The sequence below is a fragment of the Molossus molossus genome, unplaced genomic scaffold (assembly GCF_014108415.1).
Source record: "Molossus molossus isolate mMolMol1 unplaced genomic scaffold, mMolMol1.p scaffold_m16_p_6, whole genome shotgun sequence".
Lineage (NCBI taxonomy): Eukaryota > Metazoa > Chordata > Mammalia > Chiroptera > Molossidae > Molossus > Molossus molossus.
The window spans coordinates 28,726,229-28,748,191 of record NW_023425399.1 but is presented as its reverse complement, the minus strand read 5'-3'; the positions used below and the strand labels follow the sequence as shown (position 1 = coordinate 28,748,191).

The window sequence follows — 21,963 nt, the reverse complement described above, 5'->3', positions numbered from 1 at the left end:
TAGCAAAATTACAGTTATGGAGTAGCCATGAAAATAATTTTATGGTTGGGGGTCACCACAACATGAGGAACTGTATTAAAGGGTTGTGGCATTAGGAATCTAGGTGGTTTCTTTATCAGCCTGCCACGGTCTCTGTATTGAGGCAGGAGAGGAAGCTATTAGAGTGTTTTCTAGGCTCCCTTCTATTTCTGCTTCAGGATTTTTCTCAAATTAATAGGCTAGTATGATTTGGCTAAAGTGGGAAGGGCCACAGTGAATAAGGAAATTGGAAGTGCTTTGGAGCCAGATAGTGGAGGGCCTCTGTGAAGGGGTTTAGACTCAGGAGCTATGGAAGATACGGAGATATGGAAGACTTTTGAGCCAAGAAGGGAAATGTTCAGAACTAAACCTCCAAATGAATAATTTGATGCCTGATGTAAGGGAAATTGAAGAGGACAGAGAGTAGAGGCCAGGGGAACAGTAATGCAGGCCAAAGGTAAAGTAAGGTAAGCCAGAACTGAAGTGGAGACAGTGAGAGTGGGGAAGAGGGCATGATAGAGGAGATTTGAAAATGCATATAATTTCTTAAAAATTGTAATTATATAGTGCCTACACTTAAGTATACAAATGAATGAAGTGATTTCTCAGGGACTTACACTGCTAAGGTTTATTTGGCATTTTCTTTAAAACTGTATTAGGACCTGGCCAGTGTGGCTCACTGGTTGAGCGTTGACCCATGCACCAAGAGGTCACAGGTTCGATTCCCAGTCAGGACACATGCCTAGGTTGTGGGCCAGATCCCCAGTGGGGGCGTGCTGGAGGTGGCCAGTCGATGTTCTTTCTCATCAATGTTTGTATCTCTCTCTCCCTCTCCCTTCCTCTCTCTAAAAATCAATAAAGGCAAAAAAAGTATTTAAAACTGAATTAGGTATTATTTTCACTGAGTTGGTTGGAAGTTAAAGCTAGTTTGCTAACATGTATAACACTGCACCAGACACTGCATGTTGTATAAGTAGATGACAAGGCACCTGGCTCTGCCTGCTAGTGCATTCTAACTGGTCATATGGGTTTGGATTACTATTACTTCTGTTTCTGTGAAACAATATAAGGAGAGGGAGGGAAGGAGATGCACCTGTTAGACGAAAGAAGTAAAATAACTTAATAGAATTGGAACGGGTTGTTTTTGCTGTGGGGAAACATTAATGCAGAGTGAAATGAGAAGGAACGGAGGGAGTGATAAAGGATCTTACTAACCAAAATGGACGTTAATAAATCTAGTTCTAATTTCTAAAAATCAGTTAGAGTTAATTGAAGAATATTATTGGTTCATCTTTATCACCAGACTTTGTCTTGCTCTTTTTTTAATTCTTTTTGTTTTTCTTCTTTAAATATATATTTGTAATTTTCTTTTTTTTTTTAATCCTCACCAGAGGACATTTTTCCATTCTTTGTTCAGATAGAGCGGGAGGGAGAGAGAGGAAGAGAGAGAGAGAAACATTGATGTGAAAGGGACACATCTAGTGGTTGCCACCTGCACGACCCAACCAGGGCCGGGGACAAACTGCAACCGGGGTACATGCCCTTAGCAGGAACCAAACCCAAGTCTCTCCGGACCGCAGGCTGACGCTCTAACCTCTGAGCCAAACTGGCTAGGGCTGTAATTTTCTTCTTCATCTTGCTCTTAAGTTGAATCTGGATGAGTTGATTGGGGAAATGAAAGTAATGAATTATAAATATATATATATATATTTTAGTCTTTAAGCTTATATTTTCCAATAAAACCAATAATTCATAAGATTATGAAATGAATATCATTTTTTTTCCCTTGGCTGCACTCCCTTACTTTTAAAGTTTCTTATATATTCTACCAGAAAAACTATGTGTATAGAGACTCATACCATATGTATATTGAATGAGTATAAAAGTAATACATTTTAGTATACAGGGGTGTGCAAAAGTAGGTTTATAGTTGTAAGTACGTGAAATAATTTATTCTTTTAGTATTTATTGTTATATTATTTATTTGTATTGCAACTGTAATCCTACTTTTGCCCAGCCCTGTATTTGTTGGATTGATGTTTTATTGGTGGTACCTTCACTCATTTTATTAAGATAGAGGTGACTAAACAGTGTGACATTTGATATGGCATTAAAACAGATTTGCTCATGGGGAAAATGTTTATAATAGATTAGAGTTCCTATTAAGTATTACTGCTTACTAATCAGACATTTAAATTTTTTTTTCTTTATTGATTTTAGAGAGAGGAATGGAGAGGAAGAGAGAGAGAGAAACATTGATGAGAGAGAACATCGATTGGCCGCCTACTGCATTCCCCCTTAGGGATTTGGCCCACAATCTGGGCATGTGCTCTGACCAGGAATTAAACTAGCAGCCTCTTGGTGCATGGGTCAATGCTCAACCAGTGAGCGACACCAGCCGAGCACTAATCAGACATTTTTAATAACAGTTGGTTTCTGTGGCTATTTTTAACCAAACTTGAGTTTAAATGGTTTAGAAAAGATTAGAAATGTATTGACAGAAATTAATTCTTACATTGTTCTTTTATGCTGACTTCCTAGTCATTGTTCTCAACTTTCAGTAAATTAAGATATTCGTCCTGTCTAGGGTAAACATTCAGTAATAATTGGGGGCCTGTTTTTTCTCTTTATTTTCTATTTAGAAATTTGAGTCTGATCCAGTCGAATTATTTGAAATTCCTGTAAAGGAACTAACATTTGACCAACTCCAGTTGTTAAAGGTAGTAATAATAGCATAAAATGTAAATTATCTTTTAGTTTTAAGACTGTTGGTACCTGTCTGTGTATGGTAATATTCTCTTTGTACATGGAGATGATATAGTTAGCATGCATAGAGTGTATGCTTTGGTTTTCTGTTCTATTAGCAAGAATGGGTTTGTGCTAATGCATCTATCTTCTGTTTTCATGGACCCCATTGGTTTTTGCATACACGAAGGTGCTAGGTTAAAGTCTTTGCAGGCCATTGGGGCCAGCCCTTCTCATCCATAATCTTAGATTGCCTATGGTCTGCTTTAGCCCTTCTTCATAGAACCCACTATTTTATAATTGGCCTTTTATGCTATTGTTGATGTTACTATCTAAGATCTTTCTATATTTTGTTATACCATGTAATCTTATATAATCCCCCTTTCTATTCCCATTAGATACCTAAATAAATGGTTGGTTGAGTATAAACAGTTTCCTAACTTAAGAGTTTTTATTTATTTATTTATTTATTTTTAGAGAGAGGAATGGAGAGAGAGTAACATCAATCAACTACCTCCTGCACACCCCGTACTGGGTATCAAACTCAAAACTTGCCATGTGCCCTGACTGGGAATCGAACCAGGACCTCTCAGTCCATGGGACGACGCTCAATCCACTGAGCCACACCAGCTGGGCTAACTTAAAAATTTTTATATTCTTCTTTTCTACTTGGGTATGGGTATTTGATTATGATCTTATGTGTATGTATGAATATATAAAATATATACAGTGGTCAGTGCTTATTAAATTTATAGTTATACATTTTATAGTTTTCTCTAACTTGCTAGTTCTTTAAGTTACAGTTCTTCATAAACTACATATCTTCATAAACTAAGGCTTTTTTTAATGATTGCATTTTGTGTGTGTGTTTCTAGCTCACTCATGTGACTGCACTAAAATCTAAAGATCTAAAAGGTATGTACAAATATGGAAACACTGTTTTACTTTTATAGTTAGCATACAAACAGTAGTTCCTTATCCATTTTAACACACTCTTGATCACTTTAATGAATAAAATTCTGGGCTGTCCAAATGTAATTTTATAAACATGAAAGCTTTACGTATATTATTCTTCAAATGCACATAGATCATGTGTATAGTAACCTTTTTTTTTTAAACTTTTATGAGCTTTCTTAGCTTGAGATCAGAGTTCTTTATAATTTTGTACCTTTCAATGTTTCCAACATTTTTCACTTTACAAAGTAGAGAATATATCAAGCATAGAATCTGGCTCCAGAGCCAGGAGTTTGAATCCAGCTCTGTCTAATATTTATCAGTTGTGACTTTGGGCAGTTTACTTAACTGTCTGTGCCTCGGGTTCCTCAAAGCTTGTCCTGCCTACGAAATCCCTTTGTAATTCCACTTTACTTTCTACTCCTGTGGAACTTAATAGTCTACGCCATTCATTTGAAGCTTAGTGTACCCTTTTTTTAACCCTTTATTTTTGTATATGTCCTGTCTCTTTAACTAGAATGTAAATATCGCAAGGGTGGGGTAAAATGTTTTTATGTATTCCACAGCATTTACAGTATTTTGCATATAATAGGTACTCATTAGATGTTTGTCTGCAGTTGTAATAACAGGATAGTTGGGATACCTGTATGAAGAAATATAAAGGGCTTAAAGACTCCAAAGATTATCCCCAGAGCACTTATATGACTTAATAGGCTTATAGATATTTATTTTTTAAATAATTTCTTTAATTGATTTTAGAGAGAGAGAGAGAGACATCAGTGAGAGAGAAACATCAATTGGTCACCTTCTGTATGCCCCCCACTGGGGATCAGACTCACAACCTGGGCATGTGCTCTGACCGGGAATCAAACCAGCGGCCTCCTAGTGCATGGGTCGACACTCGACCACTGAGCCGTGCCAGCCAGGCAGCTTATAGATATTTTATAACTGTTCATAGTAAAAAGAATTTCACCTTTAATTCAACCAAAAAATTTTACATGATTTTCTTTGAATTTGTAATATATGGGCTTTTTTGTTTTTAAGAAAAGAAAAGCTTGATATTAAATTTTTTTCTCCTTTGGAAAAAATTCTTCGGTGTCTCAAGGTGAAATCTATTTTGGATTAAACGTAATGGTAAACAAAGCACATTAATAGCTATAAATTCTCTTAATTTCTAGCTTCTAAGCTGGTTTTGATATTTCAAATAGTCTTAGCAAGATGACATAGCTCTTAATTCCGTGAAGAAATAACAAATCGCTCTTGTGACTACTGTTTTTAAAAAGTAGTATTACAACTTTTGTTGTTAATCCTCACCCAAGGGTATTTTTTCCACTAATTTTTAGAGAGAGTGGAAGGGAGCAGGGAAGAGGGTGAGAGAGAGAAAGGGAGAGAGAAACATCGATGTGAGAAAGACTTATCAATTGGTTGCCCTCTGTACATGCCCTGACTAGGGTCTGAGATCAAACCTGCAACCCAAGTATGTGCCAGGAATCGAACCCATGACCCTTTGGTGCACAGATCGACACTGACCACTGAGCCACACTGGCTAGGGCAAAAGTAATATTGCAATTTTTATAAGAAAATAATCACTGTTGGTGCCACAGACTATGGTGTTTCTATTATTACATGTTGCAAACTAGTCTTTAAAAAGGATGCTTATTTCAAAGTCTAGGTTTTAATGGTTAAAAATAATAAATGCAGGAACTTTCAAAAGCTATATGTGAAAGGATTTCATAGTTACTTTAGCATGTCTTTTTTCGCCCTGAGCATTTAGGAAAAGATTTAGTGATAAAATCGTATTTTATCTACTGAGTTTTTATAATTTAAATTTTTCAGAATCTTTGGTTGAGGAAGAAAATTCTTTATCTGAAAATCAGCCATTTCCTTCTCTTAAGATGGTAAGTTCCTTAGGAAAACTAGGACAAGGCTGTCTCATTAATTTTGTTATATCTGAATATTAGTTTTATTCTCTTAAATGGGCACTAAAAAGGTTGTGTCAGAGGCAATATTAATATAAACTTGTCATCATTGATGTTTTTTAGAGAAGATACATTCTTATGTGGTATACCTATGCTACCTTTTTAAAAAAAGAGTAACTTATCTGCTCAAATGACTAAAAAGTCCCAACTTAATTGGTTAATTTGGTAAAAATAGGAAATTCATATATTTCTTTATATAAACAGGAAGAAGAGGGCACGGAAAAAGGGGTGGGTGGGAGATATAACAGTAAGAGGCATTTTTACAATATATTTTTAAAAAATATGTTTATATTGATTTTTTTTAAAGAGAGCGTCAGGGAGAGTTAGAAACATTGATCAGCTGCCTCCTGCACGCCTCCTACTGGGGATTGAGCCTGCAACCCAGGCATGTACCCTCACCCAGAATTGAACCAGGACCTCTCAGTCCATGGAATGATGCTCAAATCCACTGAGCCACACCAGCTGGGCCGTTTTTACAATATTTTTTTTTATTTTTTATTTTTTATTTTTTTATCCTCACCCAAGGATATTTTTCCATTTTTTGTACAGATAGAGTGGGAAGGAGAGAGAGGAAGGGAGAGAGAGAGAGAAACATCGACGTGAAGGGACACATCGAGTGGCTGCCACCCGCACGACCAACCAGGGCCAGGGACAAACTGCAACCGAAGTACGTGCCCTTAGCGGGAACCGAACCCGGGTCTCTCAGGACCGCAGGCCGACGCTCTAACCGCTGAGCCAAACTGGCCAGGGCCGTTTTTACAATATTTTAACTATTCCTTAGCTTTTGGAGATTCTCCAAAGAAAGTAAGAACCCTGGTTACTTACAATGAAACACTGATTTAAAGAGTTTACTCTGAAAAAGTATAACAAAAACTAGCATGAAAATTTAAAAACTAGACACAGTTTGTACATAAATCTGTTTGATGGTATCAGACAAGCTTACATGGACACCAGACAATCTTCTTAGCTATGCTGAGTCTCCTTTTTATTCTGCTGCCTTCATTTCCTAACTGCTACTCTTCTCCATCTTCATTGTCTTTTCTTGGTGATGTCACCCATAGTAGATTTCTTAGGCAAAAATAGGTCATTTCAGTGTATCACAGTTATTCACCCTACGAAAAGGATGCTATGAGAGACCTTCTAAAATGGACACTGTCCTAGTGCATTTAAAATATGATTTGAATAATTTTTCAGATGTTTATGAAAGCCAGCTAAGTAAAGTCATTCTTTTTGTTTCAGAATTCTGAAATCATTTGGTTCTCAGAAGTCTCATAATTCCTAGACATGTGTTTAAAAAAAACAGTTTTAAAAAAAATTGTTTGTGAAAGGTTTGACATTTGCTTAGCCAAATAAGTTAAACGCACACACTCCTTTATTCACTCGCTTTACCATCACTATAATTGAATTACAAAGAAAATTTAAAGCCAAAAAAAGGCCAAATGCAATTTCAGTATAAAGGAGGATCTTGCTACAAATTTGATATCTGGTAATCTCAACACTATTTACTATTGTCCTTACTTTTCTAATTTTGCATTGGCTCAGTAAAAATGTGACAGGTATGGTAAATAAATATGGTTAAAAATATCAGAGAAAAAAGTCAAAAGCCCCACAAGAAATTGAGTACAAACTCATTTAGGTAATGTACTTTTCATGCACCTGCTTAGTATAGACCTAGGGCTAGATCCCAGGTCACCAGACTCTCAGGTTATGTTCTTACTATTATATTGTTCTGTTAGTGTGCTTTATTTGTGGTTATAAAAATCAAATATCATATATACTATGCATGTTAAATTATCTCTAAGCTTTCGAAATAAATTGAAGTTAAAAACAATTATTTCAAATTTATTTTGCCCCAAGCATGTTTATGTATTTGCCTGGCCTTCATGTTTGAAGACTAAACAAGTCAGCTCTTTGTAGGTTCATAACCAGGCTTCATATTTTCAGTTTTATTTTCTAGTTATGCTGCCAAAATGGTCTTCTTACAAAGTGTCTTTAGATAAGTTAACACCATGTTACTTGTTCATTTATATAGTCATAGTCTTATTTATGAGCCTTGACATAATCTTTAATTTGGAGATAACATCTTTTCAGGGAGTTATCAGTATGATATTAAGCATCACCCCCTTCAAAACAAGTTAGGAACCATGGTTTCTCATAAAACCATATCTTAGTATGGTAGATTCACGTACCTGAATGAAATTCAGAAAACAAAACAAATGTTATCTTAAACCCTTGAGGTCACCTAAGTTATTGCAACTCACTTTGGATATCCGGTAGTAATGGTGAAAAGGATTTTAGGTTAAGGATCCATCTTTGTGTACTGCTCGTGCCATTTAATTTTTGATGCTCTTAGTTAATCAGTGAGGTGGTCAGTTTGCATATGTGAAAACATAGTGGTTTATGCTGAAGGCACAAAACATGTTAGTCTTACTAGTGATGTTTTCTTAAAGATTGCTTTTTGTAATAATTTTGTTTTCCTTTTTTTTTCTCTTTTTCTACCATTCATTTCACCAAAAATAAAACAAAATTCACCACCACCTAATAAAACTCTAGGTTTTAGAGTCTTTGCCAGAAGATGTGGGGTATAACATAGAAATAAAGTGGATCTGCCAACAAAGGGTAAGTGATTCTGTGTAACATGTTCTTCTTTCCCCATCCCGTTTCTTTAAATGCATTTATTCCTATCTCTTTATTTTAATGGAGTAAGGGAAACTGAAAACTTACTGTGGTTTCTTCCAGTAAGCACAGTGCTTTTAGACCTTTTTAATAAAGCATATTTTATACTAATATGAGAATACTTAAATTAATGATGAATGTATTATAGTAGAATTTTCATTTATATGTGCCTCATGTGCACATTTATATGGGTGGGTTCTGGGCATGCTTATAAGGTGAACAATGAAAACAATAGATAGTCAGAACTCTATAACTGACTAGTTTTTGTTTTATCCTCCCATCTAAACACACATTTAAAATAATGTCCTAAGCAGTTTTCTCTTAAGTGCTAGTAGCTAGTAATAATTGACCAGGAAAAGAAATTTCTGAAAATGTGTTTTATTTTTTTTAAGATTGGAGGGGAGGGCGGGAGGGAGAGAGAGACATCGATGTGAGAGAGACACATCAATTAGTTGCCTCTCACATGACCCTGACCGGGGCCAGGGATCAAACCTGCAACCCAGGTATGTGCCCTTAGTGGAAATTGAACCCAAGACCCTTTGGTCCGAGGGCCAACACTAACCGCAGAGCCAAACCAGCCAGGGCTGCAAATGTGTTTTAAATCACTCCCAGATTTAGTCTTTCTTTTGTTCACCAATTATATATTGAACAGCTGGTATGGGCCAGGCATTATCTGGGTCTAGGATCAGGTAGTAAAGAAAACAGAATAAGCCCTTGCCTTCCTGGAACTTAATATTCTAGTCCAGCAGAACAGCTATTGAATGTGTCCGATGGGGATACATGTAAAGGGTTGGGATGGGATGCACGGTAAGAGGGTTGGTTTTGATGGGGGCGTTAGTAGTAGTTAATTCAGATCTCATGATTGGGCAGTCAGAACAATATTCTGAAATTCGTTTTGATCAGAATAATCATAACTTCCCTAAGGTCATGATTTCTAAGTAACACTTAGGATAAGCTGTTCCTGGTTAGCATAGCAAGTGCTCAACTGAAGTAATTTTTAGTTTTCTGAGCTTTTAGATTTATTTTAATGAATAAGTTTGTTTTTATTTTAATGAATATTTTAATTAAATATTTAAACTATTTTATTTCTGTGTAGCAACCGGACTCTTGGTATTTTAGCTATATTTAGGGAATTATTTTTATTATTTGTTCAGGGTACTTGATATGCCTAAGATCCAGAGAATGAGATATTTAGCTAGTAATTAATAATTACCGGGTTTTTTGCTTTGGTTTTTTTTTTTTTTTTTCTCTTTTTGTAATGAGTTAGCAAATGAAGTGGAGTCCTTTTGTTCTAAAGTTTATGAAGAATATATAACACTATTTTAAATCCCTGGCCGGTTTGGCTCAGCAGTTAGAGCATCGGCCCATGGTCCAGAGAGACCCGGGTTCAGTTCTTGCCTAGGGCACATACCTCGGTTGCAGTTTGTCCCTTGCCCCGGTTGGGATCGTGTGGGTGGCAGCCACTCGATGTGTCTCTCTCACATCAATATTTCTCTTTCTTCCTCCCTCTCTCCCTCTCTATCTGAAGATGAATACAAAAGTGTCCTCGAGTGAGGATAAAAAAAAACCAAAAAACTATTTTAAAGTTCACAGTAGATTGCAGATTTCCAGATTTTTAGCTTTTATTTTGTTATCTTACTAAAACAAAAGTCTATTGATGATATAATTGCTTTGCATATAAGTGTCTCTTTATCTGGATTGTGATAGCTGTACCATCGCTAAGTAGCTGTGTGGTCATGGGTAAATCACTTCATCTTTCAGACCTTTGCTTTTCTCGTCTATAAAATAAGAGTTGGACTAGATGCTCTTAGTATTTTTTTCTAGCACTATGATTCTAGGTTAGTTAATGGATTTTGTTTTCCTATTTATTTCTTCTACATAGGATGGAATGTGGGATGGTAACTTATCAACATATTTTGACATGAATGTGTTTTTGGATATCATTTTAAAAACTGTCTTAGAAAATTCTGGGAAGAGAAGAATAGTGTTTTCTTCATTTGATGCAGATATTTGCACAATGTGAGTAATAGTCATTTTTCCCTCTATACTCTTAGACTGTATCTAGGACTTACAGTACAAAGATTATGGTTGGAGATGGAGAAGTGCCCAAAATTCACCCTTTGTCAGCGGTTCTCAACCTGTGGGGGGTCGAATGACCCTTTCACAGGGGTCGCCTTAGACATAACAGTAGCAAAATTACAGTTATGAAGTAGCAATGAAAATAATTTTATGGTTGGGGGTCACCACAACATGAGAAACTGTATTAAAGGGTCGTGGCATTAGGAAGGTTGAGAACCACCTTAAGTCAAGTTATGTATATTCTCACTTCCCTTCAGAAGTGCCTGCTGGGATGGCCTTCATTTCTGTGAACTCCATACCCACTGGTCCTCCTGCCTCATACCTACCCAGTGTTGCATGTAAAATCTCCTTCCCAAATTGTAAGCCCACAAGGGCTTTCTTGTTGCCCATTTCTGAGAACATTTTAGCTCTTGTGTAGAATAATTGAAAAATTTTTATTTTTTGACTGAAAGGCAATATGTTAATGGTGGTTATATCTCAGTAATGGGATTATTCTTTGGGGAGGGTTGTTTTCTTCATATAGTTAATATTTTCTAAAGTTTCAAAATACTATCTCCTCAATGAAAAGCAATTTTTAAATTGTCATCTTTAGGGTTCGGCACAAGCAGAACAAATACCCCATATTATTTTTGACTCAAGGAAAGTCTGATATTTACCCTGAACTCATGGACCTCAGATCTCGGACAACTGCTATTGCAATGAGTTTTGCACAGTTTGAAAATCTGCTGGTAAGTTATGTTTGAATTTCTTAATTTTAATTTTTTAAAATGTATTTTAGAGCAGCAGTAAATAAAGTTTCATGTTACTTTACACATCTAATTGGTTAGTTTTGACCTGTGTATAACAAGCAGATAGTTCTACTTTTAAAATGTGAGTATTAGATCTCAGAATCAAAAGCAGTTACATGAACAAAAAGTAAATATTTTCTTGTAGCCCTGGGTTAAGTAAATTTGTAGTTGAGTAGATTTTATGAATCATCTAAAATGGCTAGCCTGAACACTTGCTTGATAAAATAAGTTCTATAAGAAAAAATTGTACATTTTCTTTTCCTGTCCACTCTACTTTGGAGAGCACTGATCTAGAGCATGACCATTTAGCATTTGCAATTAATAAGTTACTTTTTCATGAGTAACTTATTTTTCTTCCATTAGGGGATAAATGCACATACCGAAGACCTGCTCAGAAACCCATCCTACATTCAAGAGGCAAAAGCTAAGGGACTAGTCATATTCTGCTGGGGTGATGATACCAACGATCCCGAAAACAGGAAGAAATTGAAGGAATTTGGAGTTAATGGTCTAATTTATGATAGGTATTTGTTTTTCATGAAAAATTTTCATGAACTGTTAGGGGAAAAATAGCTTTCATTTTATAAAATTATAAGTAATATTAAACTTAGTTAAGTTAAAGTTCTGTAATTCAGCCTGAGGTTTATCTTAACATTTGTCAGTGGAATTTTTCAAACTTTAGAATATACCACAATCACTTGGGAAGCTTGTTCAGGTGACTGGGCCCTAAGTCACCTTGAGGATGGGGGTGGCTGTCTGCCTCAGACCTCTTCTCTGTCTACACCAACTTTCTTCATGATCTCATCCAATTCTGTGGCTTTTCATACTTTTATACATTCCTACATTTTTAGGTCCAACTTAGACCTTTCCCTTAACCTCTAAACTTATAACCAACTATAGACTTTCTGATTTCAGTATAAATGACAATTTTGTCTTTCCAGTTTCTCACGCTAAATCCTTGGAGTCTTTCATAACTCTGCTCTTTATCTCATATCTCAAATCCAGTCAAACAAAATCTTGTTGATTCTATCTTTAAATATATCTTGAATCTATCTACTCACCATGTTTACTATTGTCACTGTCCCAGGGTACCTCATTCTCACATGCATTGTTGAAGGAGCCTGCTCACTGACCACTGCCTTCCCAGTGCCTCCCTGCTGTCTGTTTCTCTACATAGCAGCTGGAGGGAGCCTGTTAAAACTGAAGTCAGATCATGTTACTGCTTAAAACTCTCCCACCGTTTTCTGTGTCACCAAGAGTAAAATTCCAAGTCCTTATGTCTCCACCACCCCCAGTCTCAGTAAAACCTTCCCTGAATATCCTAATTCAGATAACAACTGCCACTCACAGTGTACTTCTGACTTTCTCCATAGCATTTACTACCATCTGACATATAATATTTTACTTGTTATTTTCTTCCTGGCCTCCCCCACCCCCATCCACCCAACACAAACATAATCTCCATGAGGACAAGACTCTTTGCCATTGTTCACTGCTATATCTCCAGAGGTTAGAACAAATCTTTTTATTTTCTTTTTTTATAAGCTCCCTGGATATTTATGATGTAAGTTTAAGAGTCACTAATCTGAGATTAATTTACTCTGCTTGCCTCATACTTGAGAAGCATCATGCAAAGAGTAAGTGATGAAGTTCTTACCAGGCCTGCTTTAAAAATACTTTCCTTGGATTTAGTTCATATTACTGTTTGTCCTATAAAGTTATATCACTTTCTTAATAAAGCTTTTATATATACATATATTTTTTTTGTCTGAATGAGTGGTTTTAAAATTGCAGCCCAAATAATGCTTGCCTTTCTTCTTAACTATACTGTTAATTTTGCTTTAAGCAAAGGTTTCATAGGTCTTTTTAATAGACATTTCCAACTAATTAAAGGAAAATTAAAATTAACAATTTAAAGAAAGTTTGCTCTAGCAAAATTTGAAGAATGTTTTTTTGTTTCTTTGAGGAAGAGGAAGGAATGATGGCAAATATTTTTCAGGCAAGAAAAGGTATTGTGAGGTTATACTATGTACAACTTTGTAGGGCATACACATTTTAGGCAGATCCATCATCTCAAGGGCCTTGTTTGGTTGGAGCTAAATACTGACATGTAATGGAGAACAGGCAGATACTATGCAATATAAAAGGCCCTAAAGAGTGTCAGTTCTTCCTGGCTTGGGGTCAATAAGAATAATTTTAAAGAGGAAGCATTGAGGTGGATTTGGGGGTGTGGTTAAATTTGCTTTGACAGGATATGCATTTTAGACACAGGCTAGAACATAAACCAGGGCTGAACTGTGTTCAAGGTGTGGAGAATTCTGAGGAGACACCCAGCATTGGGCTTCTGCTAGGGTCTGATGATAGGTGAGGTGGATTGTGTTAGAGTTGGTTTTTACCCTTGAAAGGTTTTTTTATTTTATTTTAATCAAAGCAGTACATATATATGTATGCATAACTGTATATGTGTGTGTATAGTTTAAAATTATATATAGTGTTTAAAAATTTAGATAGTTTTCTAAGGCTTGTGGCTTACAATAAAAAGCAGTAGGCCCTATACCTGTCCCTTTCATTGTCTCTAGTTGAGTTTCTGTGCCCTAATTATTTTTTTAGCCGTTTCTTCCAGTACTTAATTGCTTATGCTATAATTTATTCATTATCAAATTTAGACATTATATAAGTTTTGAATGATTAGTGATTGAGAGACTTTCGTGCATTTTATATTGGGGAGAATTTTGATGAGGATAGGTATTTTAGTTTATGAGAAACTAATTTGTTCTCTTCTTTCACAAAGGCTTTAACACACAGTAGATTTTCATTTCATCATGATTTTGTGATATATTATATAAACCGGTACGTTTAATTTGCTGATATTTGGAATTTTTGCATTTATGATAATGACTAAGATGGCCTTTAATTTACCTTTCTTGAATGGTTTGATTTTGGTGTGGAAATAACACTTGCTTCAGAGAGTAAATTGGGCAGTGTTCTCTCTTTTTATAAAAAAATTACTGTGTATGCTCAAATAATTTTTAAAAATATGGTTACGTTTTTAAAGAACTTTATCATTAGATTTTGAAGTCCCCCATGAGCCTCTTCCTAACTCGGTTCCCTTGTCTCCTCCCTCAGCTGTAACTGCTTATCAAATTATTATTTTTTTTAACATTTCTTTTAATTCTTATTTCTTTCACTAAACAATATATACCACTTAGTTTTGCATGGCTTTACTCTTTATGTGTATTTTGTTGCATGTAGCTATAATCTTTCCATTTTCATGGCTGTATAATATTTATGATTATATGAAATTGTCTACCACAATTTATCCTACTATTTGATCTTTTTGGTGGTTGCCAAGTTTTTGCTATTAAAGTATTTGCTGTAAACATTGTTGGCCAGGTCTCCTAGAATACATGTGTAAAGTTTCTCTAGGGCAATGATTTTCAAACCTTTTTGACCCCAACCCAATTAGAAATACTATATTTTACCCCTTGCCCTCTTACAGAATAAAAAAAAAAAAAAAAAGAAAGAAAGAAATATATTTTACATTGCAACCCAGTGCTCACATAGATAAGTGTATCTACAAGCATTGTGGTCGGGCATAACATTTCATGTTAGAAATCATTTCCTTAGAATTTTGAAAGTAGTTCTCTGTCACCTTCACAATTCTAGTGTTGCTGTTGAGGAGTAGGAAACCATGTTGATTTCTTTTCTCACATGAGTTTTCTTTGTTTCTTGTCAGGAAGCTTGGAGAGTCTTCTTTTTGTCACCAGTGTTCTAAAATGTCACAAAGATGGGTCTTATGGGTCTGGTTTCACCCATTGTGCCGTGCACTTGGTAGCCCTTTTAGTCTGTTGATACATGTCCTTGAAAATGCAAAAAATTTGTGATGAATGATTTCTTCAGTTTTTGTCCCTTCCATTTTTCTGAGGGTTTTTGTTTGTTTCCTTTATAGGAATTCTTTTGTGTGCATATTATATACTCTTGGATCAAATTTCTAATTCTTAACTTTTTTCCTATTTTCTATCTTTGTCTTTTTGCTCCACTTGGAAAGATTCTTCAACCTTATCTTCTACCCATTCTGTTGAGGTTGTCACATCTGCTATTGTGTTTTTTATTTCCAAGAACTTTTTTCCCTAATGCTCTTTTTTCTGTATATGTAATGTCCTGTTTCCATTTGATGAAAGTACTATTTTTCTGAAAGCAGGAAGGACTTTTTGTTTGTTTGTTCTTTTGGAATTTTCTTCTCTTTTGCTCACTATCTTACCTGTTAGAAGTTTTCCTCAGATGTTTGGAAATCTGTGCTGCTTCTCATAAGAAGTTGGAATCTAAAAAGCTTGTTGGAAGCTGGAGTGTGTTAACTTGGATTTCACTATGGGTGATCTGGGTTGCCTGTTTGATCATACCTCTGATGTCACTAGATTTAGAATTTTACTTTTTTAAAATTGATTTTTAGAGAGAGAGGAATGAAGAGGGAGAGAGAGCAACACCAGTGTGAGAGCAAAACATCCATTGGCTACCTCTTGCACACCCCTCACTGGGATCAAGCTCACAATCCGGGCATGTGCCCTGACCAGGAATTGAACCAGCAACCTTTTGGTGCATGGTGCTTGGGATGATGCCTAACCAATTGAGCCACACCGGCCAGGGTTAGAACTTTACTTTTTGACTGTTCAGATTGCTCATAGAAGAATCTATATTATATAAACTACCTAGAGGATCCAGGTCTGGCTGCCAGGGTTCTTGGAGCCAAGTGAGGGCAAAGAGCTGGGGAACGGAGGGCATGTCTTTGTGTGGGCATTGGTTATATGTATGTACTAATTGCCTGGTGCTGCTGCAGGTTTTGTAAAATGTCCAAACCCTCACCTGGTCTTGTCTTCTATTCCAAGAGATGTCGTAGTTTAATTCTTGAAATAACCTCAGTCAGGGTAGGGGAGGAGCTGCTTCAGGGCAGAGAGTTAGGAGAAAGGGAGTTAACTTGCTGCCGCTCAAAGCCTTCTCCCCACCCTCCCTGTTTCAGCCCCCTTCCCTTTCACTCCCAGGTGTGGAGTAATTTGGTGCTGCTTTTAACTCAGCCTTTTCATTTTTTCCACTACTGGCTTATGATTTGACCTCTCCTGTTCTGCTAACTGAAACACCTTATTATTTAGCTATCTATTTTCTAGCTTCCAAAAATTTGTTGCTGTGTCTCTGGTGGATTTTTTTTTTTTTTTTCCAAAAATCTCTTTGCTTTATTTTTAACAGTATATGGAGGAAAGTGAAGTTAGATGCTTCTGTTCAATCTGATTCCTTGGCCCAGAGGTCACTTTTCACTCTTATATTTGTCAATAATAACAAGGTTTTTATTTTATAATAGTTAAATATTGCATAAGGTCAATACATATTTTTATCTTACGAAATTCTTCCCCACCTGGCATAAAGATTATCTTGTAGTGCCTCACATAAGTCGCCTCGGTTTCACAGTTAGGCACAAAAGGCTACATTTTCTGCTGATCTGCAGTGACAGTGCTGCCATATGACACTCATGGGGCTTTTTCTGTGCTTTTGCCTCTGGGTACATCTGCCAGTACTGCATAGGTTTGGCATAGTTCTCACATGGGTGACAAGTTCTCATCTTGCTTGGTCTTTGTGCTTTGAAGTCAGAACTGGGTATTAATTGCAGCTCTGCTTCAAACAGCTTCCCGTCTGCAAAATAAGGCATTGCCAGTTGATTGACTTGGAGCAAAGGTACTTGGAAGAATCACTAGTAAACTACATATTCCATTTTCTGGTTCAGTTGCTTTCTTATCAACTCTTTTGCATCTGGGGTGCAAAAGGAAATGCTGCTATTCTGGATCATCAGAAAGACTGGGGAGAAGAGAAATATTTTTAAATAGAACCAGTGCTTGCTTACATATTAAAAGGGGTGGGGGGACTCTTATAATATGGATGCTCTAGGCATTCTGTAAATAAATTCTTCTAAAAAGGTTAAGTCAGACTGGTCTTAAGTAAATCATAAAATTACCCTATTTTATGTTTTGTGTTTGTTTCATCATAGGATATATGATTGGATGCCTGAACAGCCAAATATATTCCAAGTGGAGCAATTGGAACGCCTGAAGCAAGAATTGCCAGAGCTTAAGAGCTGTTTGTGTCCCCCTGTTAGCCACTTTGCTCCCTCATCTTTTTGTGGGGATCCTGGTATCCGTGTGGATGCCAATGGCATTGATAACATGGATAGTGCTTAGCTTTTATCAGGCAGAGGCCATCTGGGGGCATGCACTGCTGTTCTGGGTATTCACTTTTCACGAGCATTTATTATCTATGCCTTTTAGGTTTCTCAGTCCAATGAAGCAATAATGAAGTATTTTACTGTTTCACTACAGTTCTTGCTAGAATTTCAAGTATGCTATTTAAATCACTTGGCCAGGTATAATTACCAGTCAGCCTCTTTACAATGAGAAAATATATTGGTTGGTGAAGATTTTTAAATTATATATGTAAAAGGATAATGTTAAACAAATGCCCATTAAAAGCATAGCACTTTGAAATTAACTGTATAAATATCTTATATTTGCTCTTCTTACAGTTTTTATTCAATCAGGTCTGAAATATTTAGCACTTGAGGAACATGACTATGCATAATTATACCTGACCATGGCAAAAATAAGTACCTCAAATGCATGCATTTGCACTGGTGATTCCAACTGCACAGATCTTTGTGCCATCTGTGTATATATGTGTTCTACATGGACTGACATGCACATACACCATTTTCATTCAGTGTGAACCTTGAGGCTGCTGCCATTCTCCCACTTAACCAAACCAATGCCTATGTAAACAGCCTGGAGGTGATCCTTGAAAATTTGTTTCAAAAGTTGTTTTGCATAAATGTTAAAATTTTTAAGTGCTGCAGGGTAATTTAATGTATAAAATATTAGAAGAAGTATGTATTGCATACTTAGTAGAGTAGATTATTATGTATAAATTCTATTCAATGCATGCTTTAGATTTTAAGCATGAGATTGTACACGTTTACCGTAAGTCCTTGCATCTGTGGTGCTAGGTAAGTGTGAGAAGGTGTCAAGGACTAAAAATATTTTGTTGCCTAAAAAAAACAAAAAAACAAAAGCCTGTTTGCAGGCATTTTAAATATGCTTATTTTACATCTTTCTCACTACCTATTACACACCGTTGCTTTATGGGTTTGGTGTGTGTGTGTGAGTGTGTGAGTGTGAGTGTGTTGTATAGTAGTTAAATCTCCATACAGAAAAATAAATGTCCTGAATTCTCATTTTGGTATTCTTTATTGGTTAATGTATATCATGCATGTAATTTATTGAGAAATGCAGAACAACCAACTAAATGTAGATGCATGTTTTGAGGGTTATGCTAAGGTTCTTTCATTAGAAGCAAATTGTTTTGGGCGTAACTGTAATTTAAGAATGAATGTTAAATAAAATACACAGATTTATTTTCTTCATTATAAAATGAAATTGCAAGAAGGTATTACTTTTGTAGAATTGGTTTTATAATATTATGACAAATTGGAATTTAGAGTCTACCCTAAAGGGATGGCTTATTTCCATCTACCTTTTTACTACATGTTCTTCATGACATTTTATTCATGTTTTGACATGTTTTGGTAGTAGCTGAGAACCTAAGACTTGGAACTGCACGTTGTATCTTTTTATTTCTTAAGCCAAGCAATGCAATTTTGGTCAGATTTTAATTGAAGATAGATAGGCTTTGAAATCCTATGGTATTGTGTTTGTAACACTGATATTTAATGGAAAAATAGTTTTGGAAATGGAGTCTTCTGTCAGGGTTCTATATATATATATTTTTCCACATTGAATGAGATTTTCTAACACTTTTGGTGTGCATTGGGTACCTTTAGAAAACTCCTGAAAAATAATTAGTTTTCCTCATCTGCAGACCCATAAAACACAATTACCATTACCTTGTGGTAACTTGACTAGCCAAATGTGTGCATTTCTAGTGCTGTTCGGTAGTTCCTTCCCTATGCCTTTCAAGTTCCAGCTTCATTTGGAAAACCTGCAGATCATAAAGGGAATGAAGGGAGGAAGGGGATAAGGGGTGGGGGTGGGGGTGGGGGGTCCTAAACAGTGTTAATTTGCTAAGAAGACTTTATAGCTTCACTACTCACTTTTCTGTAGATGATTAAAGCATAACAAGCAGTGTCTCCTGTTTTTCTAGGATTAAGTCCAGGTTTCCATACCACTTGTTTTTGTACGCTCTGCTCCAGCCACACTACGTGTGCTCGACCTGGCCATGTCATGCTCCCTTGTCTGTAGCCATGTGCCCTTGCTCCCCACACACATTTTCTCTTGCCAATCATTTCTCCTTGAGCCAGCGACCTCTCTCCCCTGAGCCTTTAAGAAACTCCTTTGGAAGGGACGAATATCGTTTGTACCCCCTAGCCGTATGGTCATGCGTTCATCATGCCATGCGTCACAGGACATTCTAGGTAGGCATAGTTGATGTTTGTCTCACCTACCAGGATCCGACTCTTCAAGGGCAGGGCTGTCTTACTCATTTTTATTTCCACAGTAAGCAGAACATAGTAGAAAATAGACGTTGGAACTATTGAGATAATATAATTTATATCAAATTTCTTTTTAAATGAAGAGGTTTAGTTATGTTTACTAAGAATGTGAACTTTTAATTGATTTACATTTTGACAATTGAAATGGTTTATTGATGTCATAGAGGTATAATGTTCAATTATTTTCTATTTTCTGGAAATTGAGTGAAATGTTTGATACAATGCTGCCATTCTTTGTTATTTTCTCTCTGGAATTATGTACTGTAACTGACTGGATTGGATGTCAGTGTGAGGAATACAGCTCATCTCTGTGTCGGTAGCGCCTGCAGGCTCCACGGCCTCCCTTTACCTCACTCCCATTGCTCCTTGCGGTGCTGTCCTCTCCCCCAGCCCCGCGCTCCCGCTCCCTCAGCCCCTGTCCTTGTCCGATGCCTTCTCTGTCTTCCTTCCGTGCCCAGCCCAGGTGCCGCCTACTCCATAAAACTGCTCGACTTTCGATCAGAATCCTGATGCAAACAAATGCAAACACATCTCACTACTTTATTCTGCAGCCGAGGTAAAAACCCAGAGAAGTTAACTGACCGTGGTGGGACTAGAACTGGGTTTTGTGACTACGCTGCCTTCTGAATTCTTGTGGCATTTGTAGCATATCTTATAGTCCAACTTTTTATGTGCCTGCTATATTTCCCTAATAAGATTGTAAGCCCCTTAAGGGCAAGGATTTCTTTGCATTTCTAGCACTACTGTAGTGTTCTATACTTAGTTATGAACTAGATAAATAAATGGCGGTGGCAACAATCCTAGTTTCTTAACTCAGATTGCTTCACAGTATATGATACAATTTTGTATGGCATGCTTGGCCATATTGTTTGCAGTGTGTGTGCTCATGTGTGCATGTGTGTTCATGTGTGCTTGCATGTTTACACATGGAGTTCTCCACCCCAGTTGGTGGAGGTCACATATTTTGTACTTCATTCTAAATGAGGGCATGAATGGGAATAAGGGAGGACCGTTATGGGAATAAGGTATGGTTTTCCCCAGTTCTGATTGCCCCTTCTGGAAAGTGCTGCCTTGGACAGGACTTGTGGACCCGTGGGGTGGCTGTCTCATGAGTTCTGGAGGACCAACATGGCCCTTTGTGCCTTGGCGCGTCCCTTCACGGCTGGCCTGCATTTTGTCGTTCGTATTGTTACTGGTTTGGTACTTGAGGCTGACAGTGGAGTCCTGATCTTAATTTGGATATAACTGACTACTCTTGTGTTTAGGTTTGGAGTGTGCCTTCTGGTGTAGAAGGCAAAGTATACTAGAAATACTGCATTATTTTGGTGTTTTGAGTGGAGATTTATTCAGGTATAATCTCTTAGTGGGTTTATATAGCCTGAGAAATCAATTTGAATGTTTAAACTGCAAGTGAGCATGTGATTAAGACCCTATGAGTGTGTTGGAGGTGAGGAGAGATCCTGGGGTAGAACAGAGACTGCACAAACCCCTCGAGCTCTTACAGCGTGGGGTAGACCGGTGTGGGCCTGCCTTTGTGACCTCAGGCCAGGGGAGGATTCATGGCGTGTCCAGGGAAGATGAACATGCCATTTCAGCAAAAGAGAGGATATTTGAATGCTGGAGGCTTCGCATTCTTGTAGGAGATAGAAATTTATTCATGATTTTAAAGGTAAATGACATTAAAATAAAAATGTATTTTAAAATGGTGAAGAAGGTATTAGTATAGGAATAATAAAAGAAGTACAGAGGTTAAGTGATTTAATCCTCTACTGAACTGATGCACATACTCTACGTTGTTTCCTTAGAAACAGAAATGTGGGTGAAATGGGTCAACTTCTGAAACTTATTTGCAAAGCCAAGCTATGTAATTTCACAGGAAGAAAACTAAAAGCCTAGTACAAGTTCCATGGCTCTCCTGGTTTTCAGTCTATCTTTCTGCAGCCCAGACTGCTCCCCAGGCTCCAGATTCGAGCATCCAGCCGTCTGTCCATCTCCACTTAGAGGTCCAGTGGGCATCTCACATTCGAGGTACCCCCGCTAAGCTCTCTCTCTGTCCATTGCTCCCATCCCACCTCCTCCAGGGTTTTACTTCTCAGTAAGTGCCTAGAAATCTTCCATGATTTTTCTCTTACTAAAAACTTGGATTAGTGCACGTTTTTATTAGTTTATTAGTGATGATATG

General features: G+C 36.8%; 1 protein-coding gene across 4 annotated transcripts in view; it reads left to right on the top strand.

The window, feature by feature from the left end:
* Positions 1-19,301, top strand: part of GPCPD1 (glycerophosphocholine phosphodiesterase 1) — a 56,843-nt gene extending 37,542 nt beyond the window's left edge. For 3 of the 4 annotated variants that reach the window (XM_036244418.1, XM_036244419.1, XM_036244420.1), the window contains exons 13-20: positions 2,661-2,738; positions 3,639-3,678; positions 5,554-5,615; positions 8,250-8,315; positions 10,255-10,391; positions 11,044-11,179; positions 11,603-11,763; positions 17,271-19,301. In XM_036244418.1, coding sequence (XP_036100311.1) covers positions 2,661-2,738; positions 3,639-3,678; positions 5,554-5,615; positions 8,250-8,315; positions 10,255-10,391; positions 11,044-11,179; positions 11,603-11,763; positions 17,271-17,460 — 870 coding nt within the window. In that variant the 3' untranslated portion in view covers positions 17,461-19,301. Of the gene's footprint in view, positions 1-2,660; positions 2,739-3,638; positions 3,679-5,553; positions 5,616-8,249; positions 8,316-10,254; positions 10,392-11,043; positions 11,180-11,602; positions 11,764-14,030; positions 14,053-17,270 lie in introns of those variants that run through there. The other variant, XM_036244421.1, reaches the window with a different exon arrangement.
* The last annotated feature ends 2,662 nt before the right edge of the window (positions 19,302-21,963 follow it).